The sequence below is a fragment of the Phyllobates terribilis genome, unplaced genomic scaffold (assembly GCF_046119375.1).
Source record: "Phyllobates terribilis strain yellow unplaced genomic scaffold, ASM4611937v1 Scaffold_1__5_contigs__length_1240528914, whole genome shotgun sequence".
Lineage (NCBI taxonomy): Eukaryota > Metazoa > Chordata > Amphibia > Anura > Dendrobatidae > Phyllobates > Phyllobates terribilis.
In genome coordinates this window covers 186,276,371-186,294,543 of record NW_027362761.1, presented here as the reverse complement: position 1 = coordinate 186,294,543, position 18,173 = coordinate 186,276,371, and the positions used below count along the sequence as shown (strand labels likewise).

At 44.9% G+C, this 18,173-nt stretch overlaps 1 protein-coding gene across 2 annotated transcripts in view; it reads left to right on the top strand.

Annotated features, from left to right (window-relative positions):
* Window positions 1–6,907: 6,907 nt before the first annotated feature.
* CARNMT1 (carnosine N-methyltransferase 1) overlaps window positions 6,908–18,173 on the top strand; it is a 32,741-nt gene continuing 21,475 nt past the window's right edge. For both annotated transcript variants that reach the window (XM_073670660.1, XM_073670653.1), the window contains exons 1-4: window positions 6,908–7,222; window positions 9,889–10,084; window positions 11,185–11,348; window positions 13,085–13,225. In XM_073670660.1, coding sequence (XP_073526761.1) covers window positions 7,038–7,222; window positions 9,889–10,084; window positions 11,185–11,348; window positions 13,085–13,225 — 686 coding nt within the window. In that variant the 5' untranslated portion in view covers window positions 6,908–7,037. The remainder of the gene's footprint in view (window positions 7,223–9,888; window positions 10,085–11,184; window positions 11,349–13,084; window positions 13,226–18,173) is intronic.

Sequence of the window (18,173 nt, the reverse complement as noted above, 5' to 3'; positions counted from 1 at the left end):
AGAGGAAGCAGGATAGGCTCCTCCAAGGCCATCTTGTTCAATAGAGGGAGCCAGCTCCTCTTCGGCCAGAAGTTGACATAGCATGTGGAACACTTCCCCATTTAATTCCCATTTCGTGGGCAAAATCCTTTGCCTGCTTAGATAATCCGCCAGCTGGTTTTGGGCCCCCCTAAGTGGACAGCTGACATGGATAGAACAGTCTTCTCTGCCCAAAGGAATATCCTTGTAGCTAAATCCTGTAGTAACGAATGTCTTGGTTGCCCTTGATGGCGTATAAAGGATACCGTTGTTACATTGTCCGATAGAACCTTTATATGCCTGTTTTTGACTAGAAACCGGATCTGTTGCAGAACTTTCCACATGGTACAAATCTCTGTGTAGTTCAAAGATTTGGACTGAACTGGACGCCAGACCTCTTGAAGAAACTTCCCTTCTAGATGACCACCCCATCCTAACTTACGTCGGTGGTAACCACCGCTTATGGAGAGGAGATCCATGGGATCCCTACTTGAAGGTTCTTTAGTACAGTCCACCAGACCAGGGATCTTTTTACAGCCAGGGAAAGGAACATCTCGTTGTCCAATGTTACCTGCTGTCTGTCCCAGGCTAATAAAATAGCCTTTTGGAGTTCTCTTGAATGGAATTGACTCCATCGAACACAGAGGATGCAGGCTGTCACTAACCCCAGGATTCTCATTGCCCCTCTGATAGAACAATGAGTTTTTGAGAACAGACAAATCCTGTCTTTTACTGATATCTGTTTCTCTATCGGTAGAAATGAGGTTCTTAGACGGGAGTCTAAGAGAACCGCCAGGAAAATCTTCCTGGTTCCTTGCACTAGGTCCTCTCATGTTTCCTGTCCCTGAAAGGATAAGAATGACCACCTCCATGGTGCTGTCAGCTTTTGCTGAGCAAAAAGAACATAAAGGCTCGTCTCAGTTTTGCCAGAAAACATCTTGATGATGACCAAGACTTTTGGTTGAATACTCTGTGGACTGATGAGACAAAAGTTGAACTTTTTAGAAGGTGGATGTCCAATTAAATCTGGCATAGAAGTAAAACAGCATTTCAGAAAAGGAACATCATACCAACAGTAAAATATGGAGGTGGTAGTGTGATGGTCTGGTGCTGTTTTGCTGCTTCAGGACCTGGAAGACTTGCTGTGGTAAATGGATCCATGAATTTTGCGGTTTACCAAAAAATCCTAAAGGAGAATGTCCGGCCATCTGTTCGCTATCTCAAGCTGAAGCACACTTGGGTTATGCAGCAGGACAATGATCCAAAACACGCCAGCAAGTCCACCTCTAAATGGCTTAAGAAAAATAAAATTAAGACTTTGGAGTGGTCAAGTCAAAGTCCTGACCTTAATCCGATTGAGATGCTGTGGTATGACCTTAAAAAGGCAGTTCATGCTCGGAAATCCTCTAATGTGGCTAAATTACAACAATTTTGCAAAGTGGGCCAAAGTTAATCCAGGATGTTGTAAAAGACTCATTGCCAGTTATCGCAAATGCTTGATTGCAGTTGTTGCTGCTAAGGGAGGCCCAACCAGTTATTAGGTTTAGGGAGCAATCACTTTTTCACACAGGGCCCTGTAGGTTTGGATTTCTTTTTCTCTTAATAATAAAGACCTTAATTTAAAAACTGCATTTTGTGGTTACTTGTGTTATCTTTGTCTAAGGTTTAAATTTGTTTTGTGATCTGAAACATTTTAACTGTGACAAACATGCAGAAGAATAAGAAATCAGGAAGGGGGCAAACACTTTTTTACACCACTGTATATTTGATAGAGTTGAGCAAAATCTTCACCACAGGACACTGGAACGACAGATCAGGGCAGCATGAAACATTTTGCTTAAAGGGGTTTTCCCACGAACAAAAGTTAATTTTAATTGATAGATCTTGGATTAATAATAAGTTCCACAATTGGATGTGTTTAAATAAAATGTTCCTGTGCCGAGATAATCTTATAAATGTGCCCCTGTGTAATGGCTGTGTCTTACCGTGCAGGAACATGAGAGAGAGAGAGACAGAGAGAGAGAGACAGAGAGAGAGATGACATGCAACATTTTGATTTCTGTTAATTGTATTTTTTAAGACGGGCAAAAACAAAAAGCTAAATTTTTTCATCATAATTTTTTTTATCATTAACATACAGGTTCATTCATTTTATATTTTGATGACCTGGATTTTATGGCTGCAATGATAGTATTTTTTCTTAAAATTTCTTAATGTTTAATGAGGGAGAAGGGGGAATGATTCTATTATTTTATTAAAAACTTTTATTTTATTTTTTAGTGCCCTTAGGAGACTTGAACCTGCAATTACCTGATCACTTTTATACTGCAATACTGTTGTATGGATTGCTACATTTGTACAGGATCAGAACTAATAAAAGTAGCAGAATATAAGTACCACCATCAGTACATGAATACAGCACTAGTACCACCACCAGTATATGAATACAGAATGAAAACGAACATCAATACATCACCAGAACCATACTCAGTAAATGAGTACAGCACCAAAACCACCATCTTTAGATGAACACATCACCAGAACCACCATCAGTACTTGAATGCAGCATCATAACCCTGGTTGATGCCTGAATACAGCACACAGAACCACAATCATTACATGGATACATCACCAGAACCAACATCAGTAAACGTATGCATCACCAAGGTTAGTATAAGCTGATGGCAAGACGGGAGTAGTATCAAAAGCTTGCAATTTGCTACCATCTTTTTAGTTAGCCATTAAAAGGTATCAACCACTGAGGACTCTCAAATCTAAATATTTTTCTATCTACTGGCTAACACGGTACAAAGATATATATTTTTCCTCTATCAGGCTTAGTATAACGATCAATTGAAATGTTAGGGCATGTCCCATCATAAACATTTGTATCGCATGAACCTACAAATCCCAGTATGTCCTTAACAACGGTAAGGAGATGCTGGCAGTTATCAGCCATCATCAGACTATGGACCATACAGGAACTTCACTACTGATTTGACACAGTCAGTATCACAAATAAACATTTACATCCAGGTACCTTATAATTGACCTCTCCTCTGATTGAAGTTGTTCTCATCCCTTTAGTATACATGTGGTCCAACGCCATGATGATTTTTCACAGCTTAACTCTACAATTCCCTCTTCTATACGGCACATCCCAACAGGGTGCTTAAAAATAGCAGCGTCATCAAATGCCCCTTGTATAAAAATATCTACCCATGCTGTGCTTGAGTAAATAACTGCCCTGTACTGTGTTCCTTGCACAAAATATGTCCCCTACACTGTCCCTCTCATGGTACATTGTCTCCATCCTGTCCTCTCCTATAAATTTTTGCCTCAACTCTTTCCACTTTTATGAGCGAAAACCAACACACTGTCCGTCCCCACTTATGAACTATAACCACCACACTATCCGCTCTTACTAACCATAACTGCCACACTGTTCCCTTTATTAAAAAGATCCTTTCCCAATATGTAGTAGGTGAAATAATATTAGTACATACCTCCAATTAGAAATTTAGTGTAGCTCTTCAGATTTGCTATGTCGCTTACCTCATGTAGGACACTGCAGTAGCTTAGGTATCCATCCCTTTAAGTATAACCGTTACTTTCCTTCTTTATGAATAACCACCACACTGTTCTCCCTTTTAAACTATCTTTAACGCTTTCCCTTCTCGTCTATTTTCCCTCGTACTGTCCTCATCTCCATGCTGCCCCCTCTGCACACTGTTGTCGCTATGCTTCTACCTCTCTATATTATGTCCCCACGCTGCCTTTCTCCACCATGTCCTCCTCCCACTCCATACTAGGCTCCCTTTTCACCCTGCCCTCTCCATACTGTGTACTCACAATGTCCCCTCTTCATACTGTACCCCCTGTATATTGTACCCTCACACTGTACCCCCACGATGCCATCTCCTCAAATTTCCACCTCTCCTCACACTGTCCCCTCCATGATGTGCCCTCATACTAACCCACCCTACCCCACAATAAAGGTTCCTTGCGTCTTCAGCTCTAAAGAGCACATATCTTCCTGCCATCTTTGTCTCATCTGTGATACAACAGTGCCATCAAAAACATGAGATGACCTTATCACGCTGCTCGACATCGGAGTATCGGGCTGATGAGCACTCCTCTGCCCTTGCAGCACCCGCGCTCAATTCTTCAGTTGTTTTTGCGTCTGTAAGATGCAGACAACCTGTGCGCCGAACCTGATGATTAATAACTTGGTTAAGAGAAACAGCTGAGTCCCACTTGGTGGAGTTGGGGGGCATCAAAATGTCATCCTTCTGGATACACAATAGACCGCCACCTGAGGAAAGATGTTCATCTTGACTCATGGTAGCAACAGCCCTGGCTGCAAGGCCAATTAAATTGCAGCCCAAAACACCACAGCTGCTTCAACTAACATCTGCAAAAAAACAAAACTTGAAGCTCCTTAGAATGGTTGTGCTATAACTGCAAGGAAAACAAAGGCAAGACTCCACAGAAGCACAAAAATTGGATCACTGAGCAGAGGAAAAGCATTGCCTGCCTAAACATGGTTGACCAAGTTCATGCCTTCATGGCAACTTTTAACCTTATGACAGAAGAGCACTATCAGCAGGACAATGCACCATGTCGCAAAGGTCATATAGTCATGGGTTGGTTCCAGAAACACGACACAAAGCTTTCCTGGATTACCTCCCTTCACAGTCACCAGATTTCAATCCTAGAGAGCATCTTTGGGAAAACAGTCCTGTCAGCATGAGGTAATTAATATTCATGGAAATTAACTTTAGCATCTTGCGCAATGAAGAATTGCTGCAATTCTGCACTTGAGTATGTTTGGATGAGAAGTTGGCAGCAAATTTGCAAATCGCATGGATATTGCTATCCAATTGCTGCGGATACACTGCACATTTTACCTTTTGCATTGCAAAGTGTGAAATCCATAATAAATATCTGTAAAATAAACTTCAGTCAGTTTAAAGGGATCTCAAAGACCATAATCCCAGCAATGTGTCACTTACTTTTCTACTTGCTGCAGTTTTGATAAAATCACTGTTCTATCTTCTGCAGATCTACCAGCTCTCTAATGCTTAGCTCTGTATTACCTCACCAATTGACAACTTTATGTGTACACTTTGCATAGGCAGAAAGCTGCTAATGAGTGCAGGGACTGACATCATTGGTGCAATCTGTGCAGCCGCACAGGGGCCCAAGAGGTAAGGGGGTCCATTTCTACCTACAAAGCAGGTGAAATTGTGCATTTTTAGGAGCTCTTGATCTGCAAAGGGCCCATATACTGTTCTTGCACAGGGGCCCTTTTCTGTCTGTGTCTGCCAGTGAATCAGTGGTGTGGATGGTGTTATACTGAGCTAATTTGGTGTCAAAAGGCTGGTGATAGATTCCATTTAAAGCTATTTTCTCTGCACTTGATGAGATTTCATGAAATCTCATCCAAGACTGATACTGTAGAATGTAAGCCGGCAAAGGCAAGGTCCTATTCCCTCTGTACCAGTCCATCATTGTTAGTTTTGTTACTGTAAGTGATATCTGTATTTGGTATGTAACCCCTTCTTATGTTCCTCGCCATGGAATCAGTGGCGCTATATAAATAATAATACTGTACAATGCATTTTCTGTCCATATGTGACCCATGTGAACAGGTCTTTATGTTCCTTGGCACTAGATTGGCAGATACACTGTGGTTGTCTTCTTAAGAAAACCATTTCCCGCAAAAGTATGTCCTTTTGCTGTAAAAGGTGGGGGGCGGCGGTGGAGAGGGGTCCCAGGAGGCAGGGTTGCTGCTGCAGGAGGCAGGTGGGCGCAGGAGTGGGGCAATGCTATGGGCCCTGCGCTGGGAGAAGGGGGGTGCCCAGCGGTGTGAGGCTGCAGGCCCCAGGCTTCTAGAAAATGGAACGGAGTCCCCACTCTGCCCACTGATTTCCCGGCGGTGGGCTTCAGGAAAATGGCCGCTGAAGGCAGCACAGGTGCAGATTTAGATCTCGGCTCCAGGGAGATATAAAAAAAAAAAATAAAAAAAAAAAATCAGCCCTCACACAGTCCTATATCCCGAAAAATGAAAACGTTACAGGTCCCAGTAAAATAGCGACACAAACAAAAAAAAAAAAAAAGAAAATTTCTTTCAAATTTCCAATTTTTTTTCGTCACTTAAAAAAAAAATATATATATGCATGTTTGGTATCTGCGTACTCATACTGACCTGGAGAATCACAATGGCAGGTCAGTTTCACCATATAGTGAAAATGGTAAGTAAACAACCCCCAAAAAATTGTGAAATTACACGTTTTTTTGGCAATTTCACTGCACTTGCAGTTTTTTTTCCCCATTGTCCAATGTACAATGGATGGTGTCATTTAAAAGTACAACTCGTCCCGCAAAAAGAAAAAAACCCTCATACTGCTATAGTGACAGAATAAGAAAAGTTATGGCCCTGGGAAGAAGAGGAGGAAAAAAATTGAAACCGGCCATGACGTGAAGGAAAATCTAGGAAAAAAAAATACTAAAGTGGTAATGTAATCATACTGACCTGCAGCATAAAGCTAAAGTACCAGTTTTACTGCACAAAAGATCCCCAAAACATGCGGACCCCGCTTATTTCCAGAATAATGGGGTAATGCTTATGCCTTTGGCACTGTGCAGAGATTGCTCTGGAATCTGACACCATTCTGAGTAGAACGTGCAGTGATAGGAGCCTGACAACCATGGGTCTCTGTTATGACCTTGTGGCCACCACCTCATGAAGCCACTACCTAATGTGCCCACGGAAGGGGGCGTTTGTGCAATGCACAACCTGAGCACACACAACTGTCCTCCACCACAGCCGCGCCAGTACTGCCAGCACTAAACATGGAGCTCCCGCGTTCTCCAGGCCAGCGGCGCTCACTAGTGACGTCATCTTCGGAGCGCAGGCTTCCGTTCGGCAGTGTAGTTATGGTCCAGGGTTTCGGTGTGCAGACCGTATCACGTGGTTTGCATTGACTCCAGCCTCGTAGCCCTCGTCCAGGGACATGTTCAGCCACAGCCGCGGGCGACGGCGGAGAGGAGACTCGGAGGAGCCCGGGAATGTGGAGGCGGAGGAGGAAATGGACTTCAGCTCATACACTGCAAGGAGGGAGCGGAAAAGCCCGGAGGAGGAGGAGAGGCTGGAGAGGGAGCACTTCTGGAAGATCATCAACACCTTCACATGTTACGGGTGATCAGCACACACATACCGCACTGATCGCAGTCCGATGCCATCCGTATTAACCCTGAGAGCACATGTGCTGTTAATAAGGGGGTCAGGTCAGGTGATCTCCGGCCACAGTCTCAGCAGGTGTCACCTTCTTACCTCCCTTACTGTACAGCTCGGGTGCCGATAGGTTTTCCCAAGAATTCCACTGTATCAGCCATCAAGTGTCAGTAATCACTGCTATAGGACATGGGGACTGCCATGTCATGTGGAAGCCATGCCACTTTGCACCTGGTGATGACCCCTTTAAAGGAGTTGATCTACCCTTATTAATGACCCCATGGTGCTGCATGAATTAAAAAATGCCTATAGAGCTGCATTGTTTCTGCAGCACCCTGGGGCTGTCCGGTGGTCTCATGCAATGAATGAGTGGGATCCTCCAGCCGGTTCCTGCTGTCTGAGCCATGGCCTGCACCCCCCTCCTCCAATGCAGACTGGCTGGGGCTCCGGAGTGATTGTGGCTACATCACAGCCAACGCACACACTATGGGGGCGATGTGCACCAGGTGGGGGAGCCAATAAAGTGGAAACCACTTTAGTAAACGCTGGCAATTCTATTTATAAGCGATTGGTGAAGGAAAACGCCTGAAGAATGGTCAGGTCCCTTCTTTTGACCATATGGCGTTTTTGGAAACCTGAAGCGGTTAAGGTGTGTGCACACAATGTCTTTTTCAGGCAGATCCCACTTGGCATACGCCTGCAACAGCGCCCCATTAAGTCAACATAATACATAAGTACAGTACAGACCAAAAGTTTGGACACAACTTCTCATTTAAAGATTTTTCTGTATTTTCATGACTATGAAAATTGTACATTCACACTGAAGGCATCAAAACTATGAATTAACACATGTGGAATTATATAGTTAACAAAAAAGTGTGAAACAACTGAAAATATGTCTTATATTCTAGGTTCTTCAAAGTAGCCACCTTTTGCTTTGATGACTGCTTTGCACACTCTTGGCATTCTCTTGATGAGCTTCAAGACGTAGTCACCGGAAATGGTCTTCCAACAATCTTGAAGGAGTTCCCAGAGATGCTTAGCACTTGTTGGCCCTTTTGTCTACACTCTGCGGTCCAGCTCACCCCAAACCATCTCGATTGGGTTCAGGTCTGGTGACTGTGGAGGCCAGGTCATCTGGCATAGCACCCCATCACTCTCCTTCTTGGTCAAATAGCCCTTACACAGCCTGGAGGTGTGTTTGGGGTCATTGTCCTGTTGAAAAATAAATGATGGTCCAACTAAACACAAACCGGATGGAATAGCATGCCGCTGCAAGATGCTGCGGTAGCCATGCTGGTTCAGTATGCCTTCAATTTTGAATAACAATGTGGTTATAAGAAGTGACCCAGCAAAAGCCGCCCGCTCCCTATACATAAAAGTATATAGTAAAAGACGCCGGTGGTGGAGTTTCTGCCAAAATGTCTGAATAGATGCCAACAAAGCCGCTGGTGTTTTCCTGAAGCGGTTGTGCCTTAAAAGCCTGGTTGGGTGCGTCAGTGTCTATAAGAAGCCGTGTGCACAAAGCCTAAAAGACGGTCAAAGCTTTAATGTATGAATAGCAATGGTGCAATGAAACTGTCACTGGGTAGCCCAGCCCATGGATTATGGACATGACTGGTCCACAGTCTGCTCTCCTTTACATTGAGTGGTTGCAGGAGATGGCTGTCATCTCGTGCACTGTTCTCATCTGGAAAAAGAGCTACAATAATGCATGCTGAGACTTTTTTTTTTCCCACAAAATTACTGACATTCACTAGCACATAGGCTGCGATTAGTCTTTGCGCACATGGACTGTACATACAGTGACCTCCACCTTATACTGAAAAATGTTATTTTAGGGAAAACCTAGCTTCATAAACCGAGCCAGGTGTGTGGGTGAGAAGTCTGCCAGGCAGCTCCCCAGACTTCTCCCTGCCCGGTCCAGCTTCATTTACAGGTCTGCTTAAAGAGGTTTTCCCATAAACAAAGTACATTTTAATTAATAGATGTTGGAATAATAATAAGTCCCACAATTGAAGCAAAAGAGTATACAGACATTACAGAATGGGATTACATAAGCTGCTTTCTGTGAGGTAAAAATATGGTTTTTAAACAGGCATGAAAATGTTTTACCTCACAAAAAGAATCATCTGCAGTCCCCTGCTGTAATGACTATATACTCTTTTGCTTCCTCCCCTGCCCAGGAGATGTGGTATGATCAGACCATGTTCCTGCACTGTCAGACACAGCCATTACACAGTACACAGCAGGGGCACATTTATAAGATTATCTCAGCACAGCAATGTTGTTATTTTTTAACACATCCAATTGTGGAACTTTTTTTTTCTTCCAAGACCTATTGATTAAAATGTATTTTGTTTGTGGGAAAACCCCTTTAAATCTGTATATAGGGAAACTGGAGGGAGTCACCCAGCAGATATAATTCCCCACAAATGGCTCATTTCAAAACTGTTTTCTGCTAAATGCTACAGCTTTCCAAAGTAAATTGTAGATTTTTGCACTGAGAGCCGTGGTTTGGACAGCTTACAACAGCTGACAGGTGTCATGTCACCAGCCCCTAGGACTGTGTCACACATGAATGCCCATGACATACTACATGATAACATTTCTTCATTCTCTTCCTCTAGGTCTCACATCCATGAACGGGTGAACCGTGCCGAAAGACAATTTGTCTCTTTACCAAAAAGTCAACAAAACATGCTGCCAAATTTCCATTCCAACCTGGACAGGATCCGCGAATGTGCCGATCACAACCAGGAGATCCTGCAACTCATCGTCAATGACTGTACATTCATGTTTGAGAACAAGGAGTATGGCAACAACGTAAGTGCTTCCATATCTGTATTACGGAAAGAAGTGATTATTTGTCCAGAAGACAGACCCTGGGCCAATGACAACCTAATATAAAGATAGGTCTCATCATTGTGGTGTGATACTAAGGAGACCACTGAACACCCCTGCCCTTATCATTGTGGTGTGATACTAAGGAGACCACTGAACACCCCTGCCCTTATCATTGTGGTGTGATACTAAGGAGACCACTGAACACCCCTGCCCTTATCATTGTGGTGTAATACTAAGGATACCACTGACACCCCCCCCCCCTCCCTTATCATTGTGGTGTGATACTAAGGAGACCTCTGAACACCCCTGCCCTTATCATTGTGGTGTGATACTAAGGAGACCACTGAAACCCTCCCTCCTCCTCCCCTTATCATTGTGGTGTAATACTAAGGAGACCACTGCACCCCCCCCCCTTATCATTGTGGTGTGATACTAAGGAGACCACTGCACCCACTCTTATCATTGTGGTGTAATACTAAGGATACCACTGACCCCCCCCCCCCTTATCATTGTGGTGTAATACTAAGGATACCACTGACACCCCCCCCCCCCCCTTATCATTGTGGTGTAATACTAAGGATACCACTGACACCCCCCCCCCTTATCATTGTGGTGTAATACTAAGGATACCACTGACCCCCCCCCTTATCATTGTGGTGTAATACTAAGGATACCACTGACACCCCCCCCCTTATCATTGTGGTGTAATACTAAGGATACCACTGACCCCCCCCCCCCTTATCATTGTGGTGTAATACTAAGGATACCACTGACACCCCCCCCCTTATCATTGTGGTGTAATACTAAGGATACCACTGACCCCCCCCCTTATCATTGTGGTGTAATACTAAGGATACCACTGACACCCCCCCCCCTTATCATTGTGGTGTAATACTAAGGATACCACTGACCCCCCCTTATCATTGTGGTGTGATGCTAAGGAGACCACTGCACCCCCCCCCCCCTTACCATTGTGTATCATTGTGGTGTAATACTAAGGAGAACACTGACCCCCCCCCCCCACTTATTATTGTGGTGTGATACTAAGGAGAGATTTCTTTTAAATTCTAAATATTTAGGGTCACAAAAAGCCCACCCCTGCATCTACATTTGACATGGACAAGTTGAAGTCTACGATAAAACAGTTTGTACGCGACTGGAGTGAAGAAGGCAGACCTGAGCGAGAAGCCTGCTATCAGCCCATCATCAATGAGATTCTGAAGTTTTTCCCTAAAGATAAATGGTAAACTTCTTCTACTTATCAGGCAATATAGGAGTGTACTTGGACTAGATTAAGAGATAAACACTAGTTTTTCTAGATTTAACTTCCATAACCTCTGGATCCGCTCCTACCCCTCATTAAGCATGCTGAACACTTCCAATCCTTGATTGATTAGCTGGGCTAGCGAGCGGGGTCTCAATTGAATCCCTGACCTTACACATCCGAACTGACACTGGAGGATCCTAGCACGCAGTGTTAGTGCGGCTGCGCTCTCATCTCTCTCCTGTGATTGGCTGCTGCAAACTGCACACAGAATCGCACAGTAGCTATCTACCTTTGAAGACAGTAAAAAGGAATGAGAGCGTGCCCGCACTGACACTGTGTGTGTGTTCACTGGGCTGCTGCAGTGTCGGTGCGGATGTGCACGGCCAGGGATTCTGTTCTGGCAGTGGCTCGCTCTGGACAAGCGAGCGATGTCAATCAAGCTAAGGGGATGCGCGTGGCATTCTAATTGAGAGGGCAGAATGGTGCACTGCGCTCTTGGCCACACAAAGGGTGCACCAAGGAGCCCTCATTAGCATAAGAAATAAAACTTTTTCTGTACAACTATTGATGTGAAATCAATACTGCAGGCTTGAGCTTCATAAGGGCTAAGTCTCATATAGGGCTCTAAGAGGTTTAAGTTTTGGGTGTGGCAGACTCTTTAAAGTGAACTTTTCTGTTCCCCTGACTACTCCCACCTGCTATTCTAGAGGTACAGACAGCAATTCCTTTATTCCACAGCAGTTACTCAAGAATGTGGTTTTATCCAGAAACACCGCATGTCCTAATGAGGTGACTAGTCCAGTGAGGAGTCTCTTCCCTCATACTACTCCTGCCTTAGATCTTCTAATTACACCTCCCTGGGTGTGACTGACAGCCTGCATACACTCCCTGTTATGGTAGAAGCCATTATACAGGCTGTCACACGCCCAGGGAGGTGTGATTGGAAGATCCAAGGCAGGACTACTCACAGGGGAAGAGACTCCTTGAGACACCTTCTAATCTTGCACATGTTTCAGCAGAAGCGAGGGCTCTGGAATGCTCCTGATAACCCCTTATACATTCCTGTATGTAGGTTACCCACCCGAATCTGTTCAGGTTGACCCCCTCCAACCTCTAGGCTTTGTCGAGCATGCGTTTGTTTTCACTAGGCATAGAGAAGTCCATTGCTGCCGGACACCCCTGGTAGCATCTTATTTCCCATGAGAACAAAGGATTGGCCATATTGAAATCAAACAGCTCGACACTTCTTTCAATTGATGCCAGGGGAGGCTTGGAACACCCTATTACATGAGAAATATTCATCCTCTTCTAATAGCTCATTTATCTATCACGGCCATTTTTAAAGCGGATGTACAGGCATTTAATATTGATGGCCTATTAGAGATGTGCAGTTTCCACTGCAGCCAATAAACATTGATTAGAGCAGTACTTTTCAGCTTTGCTCAATGTTCCCATCCAGCCGGAGCATATAATCGCTGAAGACAGGTCATCCATACAAGTTGTTTGAACAAATCCTCTAAACAGTTTCCATCATAATGTGTTTTAGCCTTTAACGGAACATGGAAGGCAATGCATGTCACATTGCAGAACTCCCTTGCATGTATGAGTAGACTCCCTGGCTGAATATGTTGCATTATTTCTATATTGATGAGATGTTGGAACTTTTTCTCTTGTTTTGGTTTTTATTTTAATTTTCTTTTCCTATTTTGCAGTGATCCTTCCCAAATTAATGTACTAATACCTGGAGCTGGACTTGGAAGATTGGCTTGGGAAATCGCTATGCATGGGTACTCTTGTCAAGGAAATGAATGGAGCTTTTTCATGCTTTTCTCTTCTAATTTTGTCCTTAATAGGTATGTTCACTGTTAGTATTTTTAGGTTGTTTTGCTTGGATTTAGTAAATTATGACCCTACAGTTCTTAATCAAAAGTCGGCAAATAAGTGGCAAGGCATGATCCTGCATCTACCAAATAACCGCCTAAATCTCTGATTAGCAAATTGTTTACCCGCTTGACGTGCAAATAACCCTGATACGGCTTTTTCAGCCTAATCTAAGGGCACATGGAAAGACCTGTCAATTATGATGACTTGGTGAGGTGGTATTGGGGTGGAAGCTCCCAAAAACATCAGCACGTAACACTAGTCGTGAGCCAGTGTATAAAAGGGTTTTTCAGTGTTCAAAATAAAATTTACCAAAGCCTGTATCATTTGAAAATCACCAAGGAAGCCGGTGTGAGACCACTGTGGGCAGTGATTGGCTGCAGCCGTCACGTGCTATAGATGTGATGTCATCCCTGCAGATATGTCACCAAAGACCGGAGTGGCAGGTTGAAAGTGACTGAATAACTATCTTCAAACAGATCATGCTTTTGTACACTTTCACTTAGATTCCCTTTAACAGCGCTTTCTGGTTTGTCACCACATTTGACCTATGTAAACTATTAAAATGGGGATACAGGTTATAGACGGCTGAGGAGAGTGATCCCTGTATGCCTCATATCAGATGATTTGTTGCTGAGAAATCATCCTTTATCACTCTGTGCAAATGATCTCTTCCAGATTATGGGGCAGATGGTGCCTGGAAGATAACTCTGCCTCCAGACCTTATTTTACATGAAGTGGTAGTTACCAGTGTGACGTGTAATGGCCCCTCTCTGCTCTCCTGAGCTCACTGCAGAGCTGTGTGTGATTATACCTGACTAGTGTTGAGCATTCCGATACTGTAATATCGGGTATCGACCGATATTCGCGGCATCGGAGTTCCGATACTGAGTTCCTATACTTTTAGAATATCGAATACCGGAATCGGAAGTTCCCATAATGCCTGCGCTCTGCAGTGTCTCTGAAGGATGACAAGCTGGATGGCAGCGCTCAGCTGAGATCCAGCCTGTCATCAGAATGCCATCCCAGCGTGAGAGAATTCTCCTGATTGTTTAAAAGTCGGCGGGCGGTAAAAAGCCGCTGGCTTTTAAACAATCACACAGCCCCATACTGCTTCCCCGCAGCCTCCCATCCCGATCCGCCGCTCCCCCCGCCACCTCCCATCCCGATCATAAGCTAGGACCGGGCGGGGAGCGCAGCACCAAGGAGTGGGGAGCGAAGGACCCGGGCGGGGAAGTCGGCAGTGAAAAGACTTCACTGCGGGCTTTCCCGTTCTGTGCTGCGCTCTCCCGCCGGTTATTTCAAATGAACAGCTGAGGTATCAGCTGATGCCGATCATCTGTTCATTTGAAGTAGCCGCGGTGCCCTCAGAGGGTTCATGTGAGTTCATGCTTGACTGCATGAACTCACATGAACTTTCCCAAGGCCGCACAGGTCAGCCACACCTCCCAGACCATCCCATCAATCCAGGAAGACGAGAATCCCATACCATTCCCGTCTTCCTGGATCATGGCTGAGCACCTGGGGTGGTACAAGAGGATGGACCTGAATGTCCCGGTCAAGATTGGTGTCTGTGGGTGATTGCGGGTGTGTGCGTGCAGGCAGACATAGGCCGATGTGACACTACTACTCCCATCGGCCTATGTCTGTCCCCCGTCCACTTTTGCCAGCAGGATCAGCTCGATGGGAGCAGTAGTTCCCATCAGCCTGATCCTGCTATTTAAACTGGCCCATATGTTATTTTTGCCCCTATACACATGTTTTATTCTTTTAGGCCCCCATATTTTTTTTTTTTGTTTTTGGTCCCCAATAAATTTTAAATACATTTCATTGGTGGCCAGTGGTTACCTAAAATAAATTAGTTTATACATTACCTGTCCCTGCCGATCGCCACCTAAAATAAAAGTAAAAAATAAAAAAAATACACCTATACTCACCTAGACACCTAATTCCCTGAAGCCATCGATCTCCTGTAATAAAATATAAAATAATAAACCACAACCTTATCCTTACCCCTCCGTAGTAGTCCACGAGTGTCCCACGATGATCTCCAGTTTAGAGCAGCCACATAGAATGTGACCGCTCTGAACCGCTGCCACCGCTATAATAACGGGGCCGTAAAGCAGCCCCGTCATTGCATAAGCGGGTTCGCCGGAGTTCAGGCAGCGCTGCTCCGGTTAGCTCCTTTACGGCCCTGCTGTACCGTGAGAAATTCCCACGGTACAACAGGGCCGTAAAGGAGGTCAGCGAAGCTGCGCTGACTGAATGCACTCCGGTGACCTCAGTCAGTGGCTCCCGCTGCCGGGAGCGGACGTGTTCCCGGCAGTGTGAGCTTACAGCAGCCATGCACATAGTACAAAGCTGGCCCTAACCCCTTTATTACCCAGTGAGCCACCGCACCAGGGCCCTGGATAAGCTGGATACAGCGCCAGAAGATGGCGCTTCTATGAACGCGACATTTTCTGGGGTGGCTGCGGACTGCAGTTCGCAGCAGGGGGGGCCCACAAAGCTTGGACCACCCTGCGCTGTGGATTCCAGCCCCCAGCTGCTTAGTTGTATCTGGCTGGATACAAAAATAGGGCGAAGCCCCACATATTTTTTAACCCCTTAACTACTGGTGCCGTATTAGTACGCACATTTGCATACCCCCCGTTCAGTGAGGGCTGCTGCGCTGAGCCCTCACTGAACCGAGCACATGTCAGCTGATTCTTACAGCTGACATGTGCCCGCAACAGCCCCGGGTGGAATCGCGATCCACCCGCGGCTGTTAACATGTTGAATGCCGCTGTCAGAGATTGCCGCTGTCAATCTCTGACAGCGGCATTTAACGCGCGCTTCCGGGTAGCGCGTCATAAGCCCCGCCCACCGGCAACCCCGTCACGTGATCGCGGGTCACCGATGGGTGGGCATGACAACCCAGGGTCTGCAGCGATCGGACAGTTGCTGCTTCTAGTCTCCTATGGAGACTATAGAAGCATGCAAAAAGTAAAAAAAAAAAAAAAAGTTTTTAAAAATATAAAAAAATATAAAAGTTTAAATCACCCCCCTTTCGCCCCATTCAAAATAAAATATAAAAAAAACAACCTACATACACATATTTGGTATCGCCGCTTTCAGAATCGCCCGATTTATCAATATAAAAAAAGAATTAATCCGATCGGTAAACGGCGTAACGAGAAAAAAATTCTAAACGCCAGAATTACGTTTTTTGGTCGCCGCAAAATTGCAATAAAATGCAATAACGGGCGATCAAAACATCGGATCTACCCCAAATGTTATCAATAAAAACGTCAGCCCGGTGCGCAAAAAATAAGCCATCAACCAGCCCCAGATCACGAAAAATGGAGGCGCTACTGGTCTTAGAAAATGGCGCTATTTTTTTTTTTTTTTTTACCAAATTTTTGAATTTTTTTTCACCACTTAAATATAAAAGAACCTATACATGTTTGGTGTCTATGAACTCGTAATGACCTGTAGAATGAGAAGGGCAGGTCAGTTTTAGCATTCAGTGAACGTGGTAAAAAAAATAAATAAAAAACAACTGTGGTATTGCACTTTTTTGCAATTTTACCGCACTTGGAATTTTTTTCCTGTTTTCCCGTACAGGATATGGTAAAACTAGTAATGGCGTTGAAAAGTACAACTCGTCCCGCAAAAAATAAGCCCTCACACGGCCATATTGTCCAAAAAATAAAAACGCTATGGCTCTGGGAACAAGGGGAGCAAAAATGAAAATGCAAAAACGGAAAATGCTTCGGGGCTTAAGGGGTATTATTTCATGAAATTCATGAAATAATAAAAGAAAAAAAAAGGGCTTCCCTATATTGTTGTGTCCGGCCAGGTAAAATAGGCAGCTGGGAGTTGGGGGCAGCCCGTTCCTGGATGCTGTACCTGGCTGGCATACAAAAATATGGCGAAGCCCACGTCAAAATTTTTGGGAAAAATTAATTAAAAAATAATAATTTAGGGACTGCATCTTTATTAACCCCTCAAGTGTCATTTAGTGTTAAAATAAAGGATTTATTAAAAAAAAAATTGGCGTGAGATCCCCCATAATTTTATTCTCTAGCGGAGGTTAAGCAGACAGCTGGTGCAGATGTTTGAAGCCTGGGAAGGGGGTAATACCCACTCAGCTTCCCAGGCTACTAATATCAGCCCCCAGCTGAATACCTAGCCTTTACTAGCTATTAAAATGGGGGACCCCCCCAAAAAAAAAAATGACGTCAGGTCCCCCCTATTTTAATTGCTAGCAAAGGCTAGGCAGACAGCTGGCGGCTGATATTAATAGCCCAGGAAGGGTGCTATGAATATTGGCCCCCTCCCAGGCTAGAAACAGCAGCCCTCAGCCGCCCCAGATTTGGCGCATTCATAGGATGCGCCAATTCTGGCACTTAGCCTTGCTCTTCCACGCTGCCCTGGTGCGGTGGCAGGGGGTAATAGTGGTGGGGTTCATGTCAGCGCCAGCTGCCATGAAGCCCAGGTTAGTAATGATGGGCGTCTATAAGACACCCCCATTACTAACCTACAAAGTGTTAAAAAGAAAAAACACACGCTACACCCATTTTATTTAATTCTTAGTTTACTAAAAAAAAATAGTTACCTGTCCACGTTCCTGCGCTAATCTCCCATGCACAGCTGTCACATCTGGAGATGGTGACAGCTGTGCATGGCTGCTGTAAGCTCACACTGCCGGGAACACGTCCGCTCCCGGCAGCGTGAGCCACTGACTGAGGTCACCGGAGTGCATTCAGTCAGCGCAGCTCCGGTGACCTCCTTTAAAGGCCCTGCTTTACCGTGGGAATTTCTCACGGTACAGCAGGGCCATAAAGGAGCTAACCGGAGCAGCGCTGCCTGAACTCCGACGAACCCGCTTATGCAATGACGGGGCTGCTTTACGGCCCCGTCATTATAGCGGCGGCA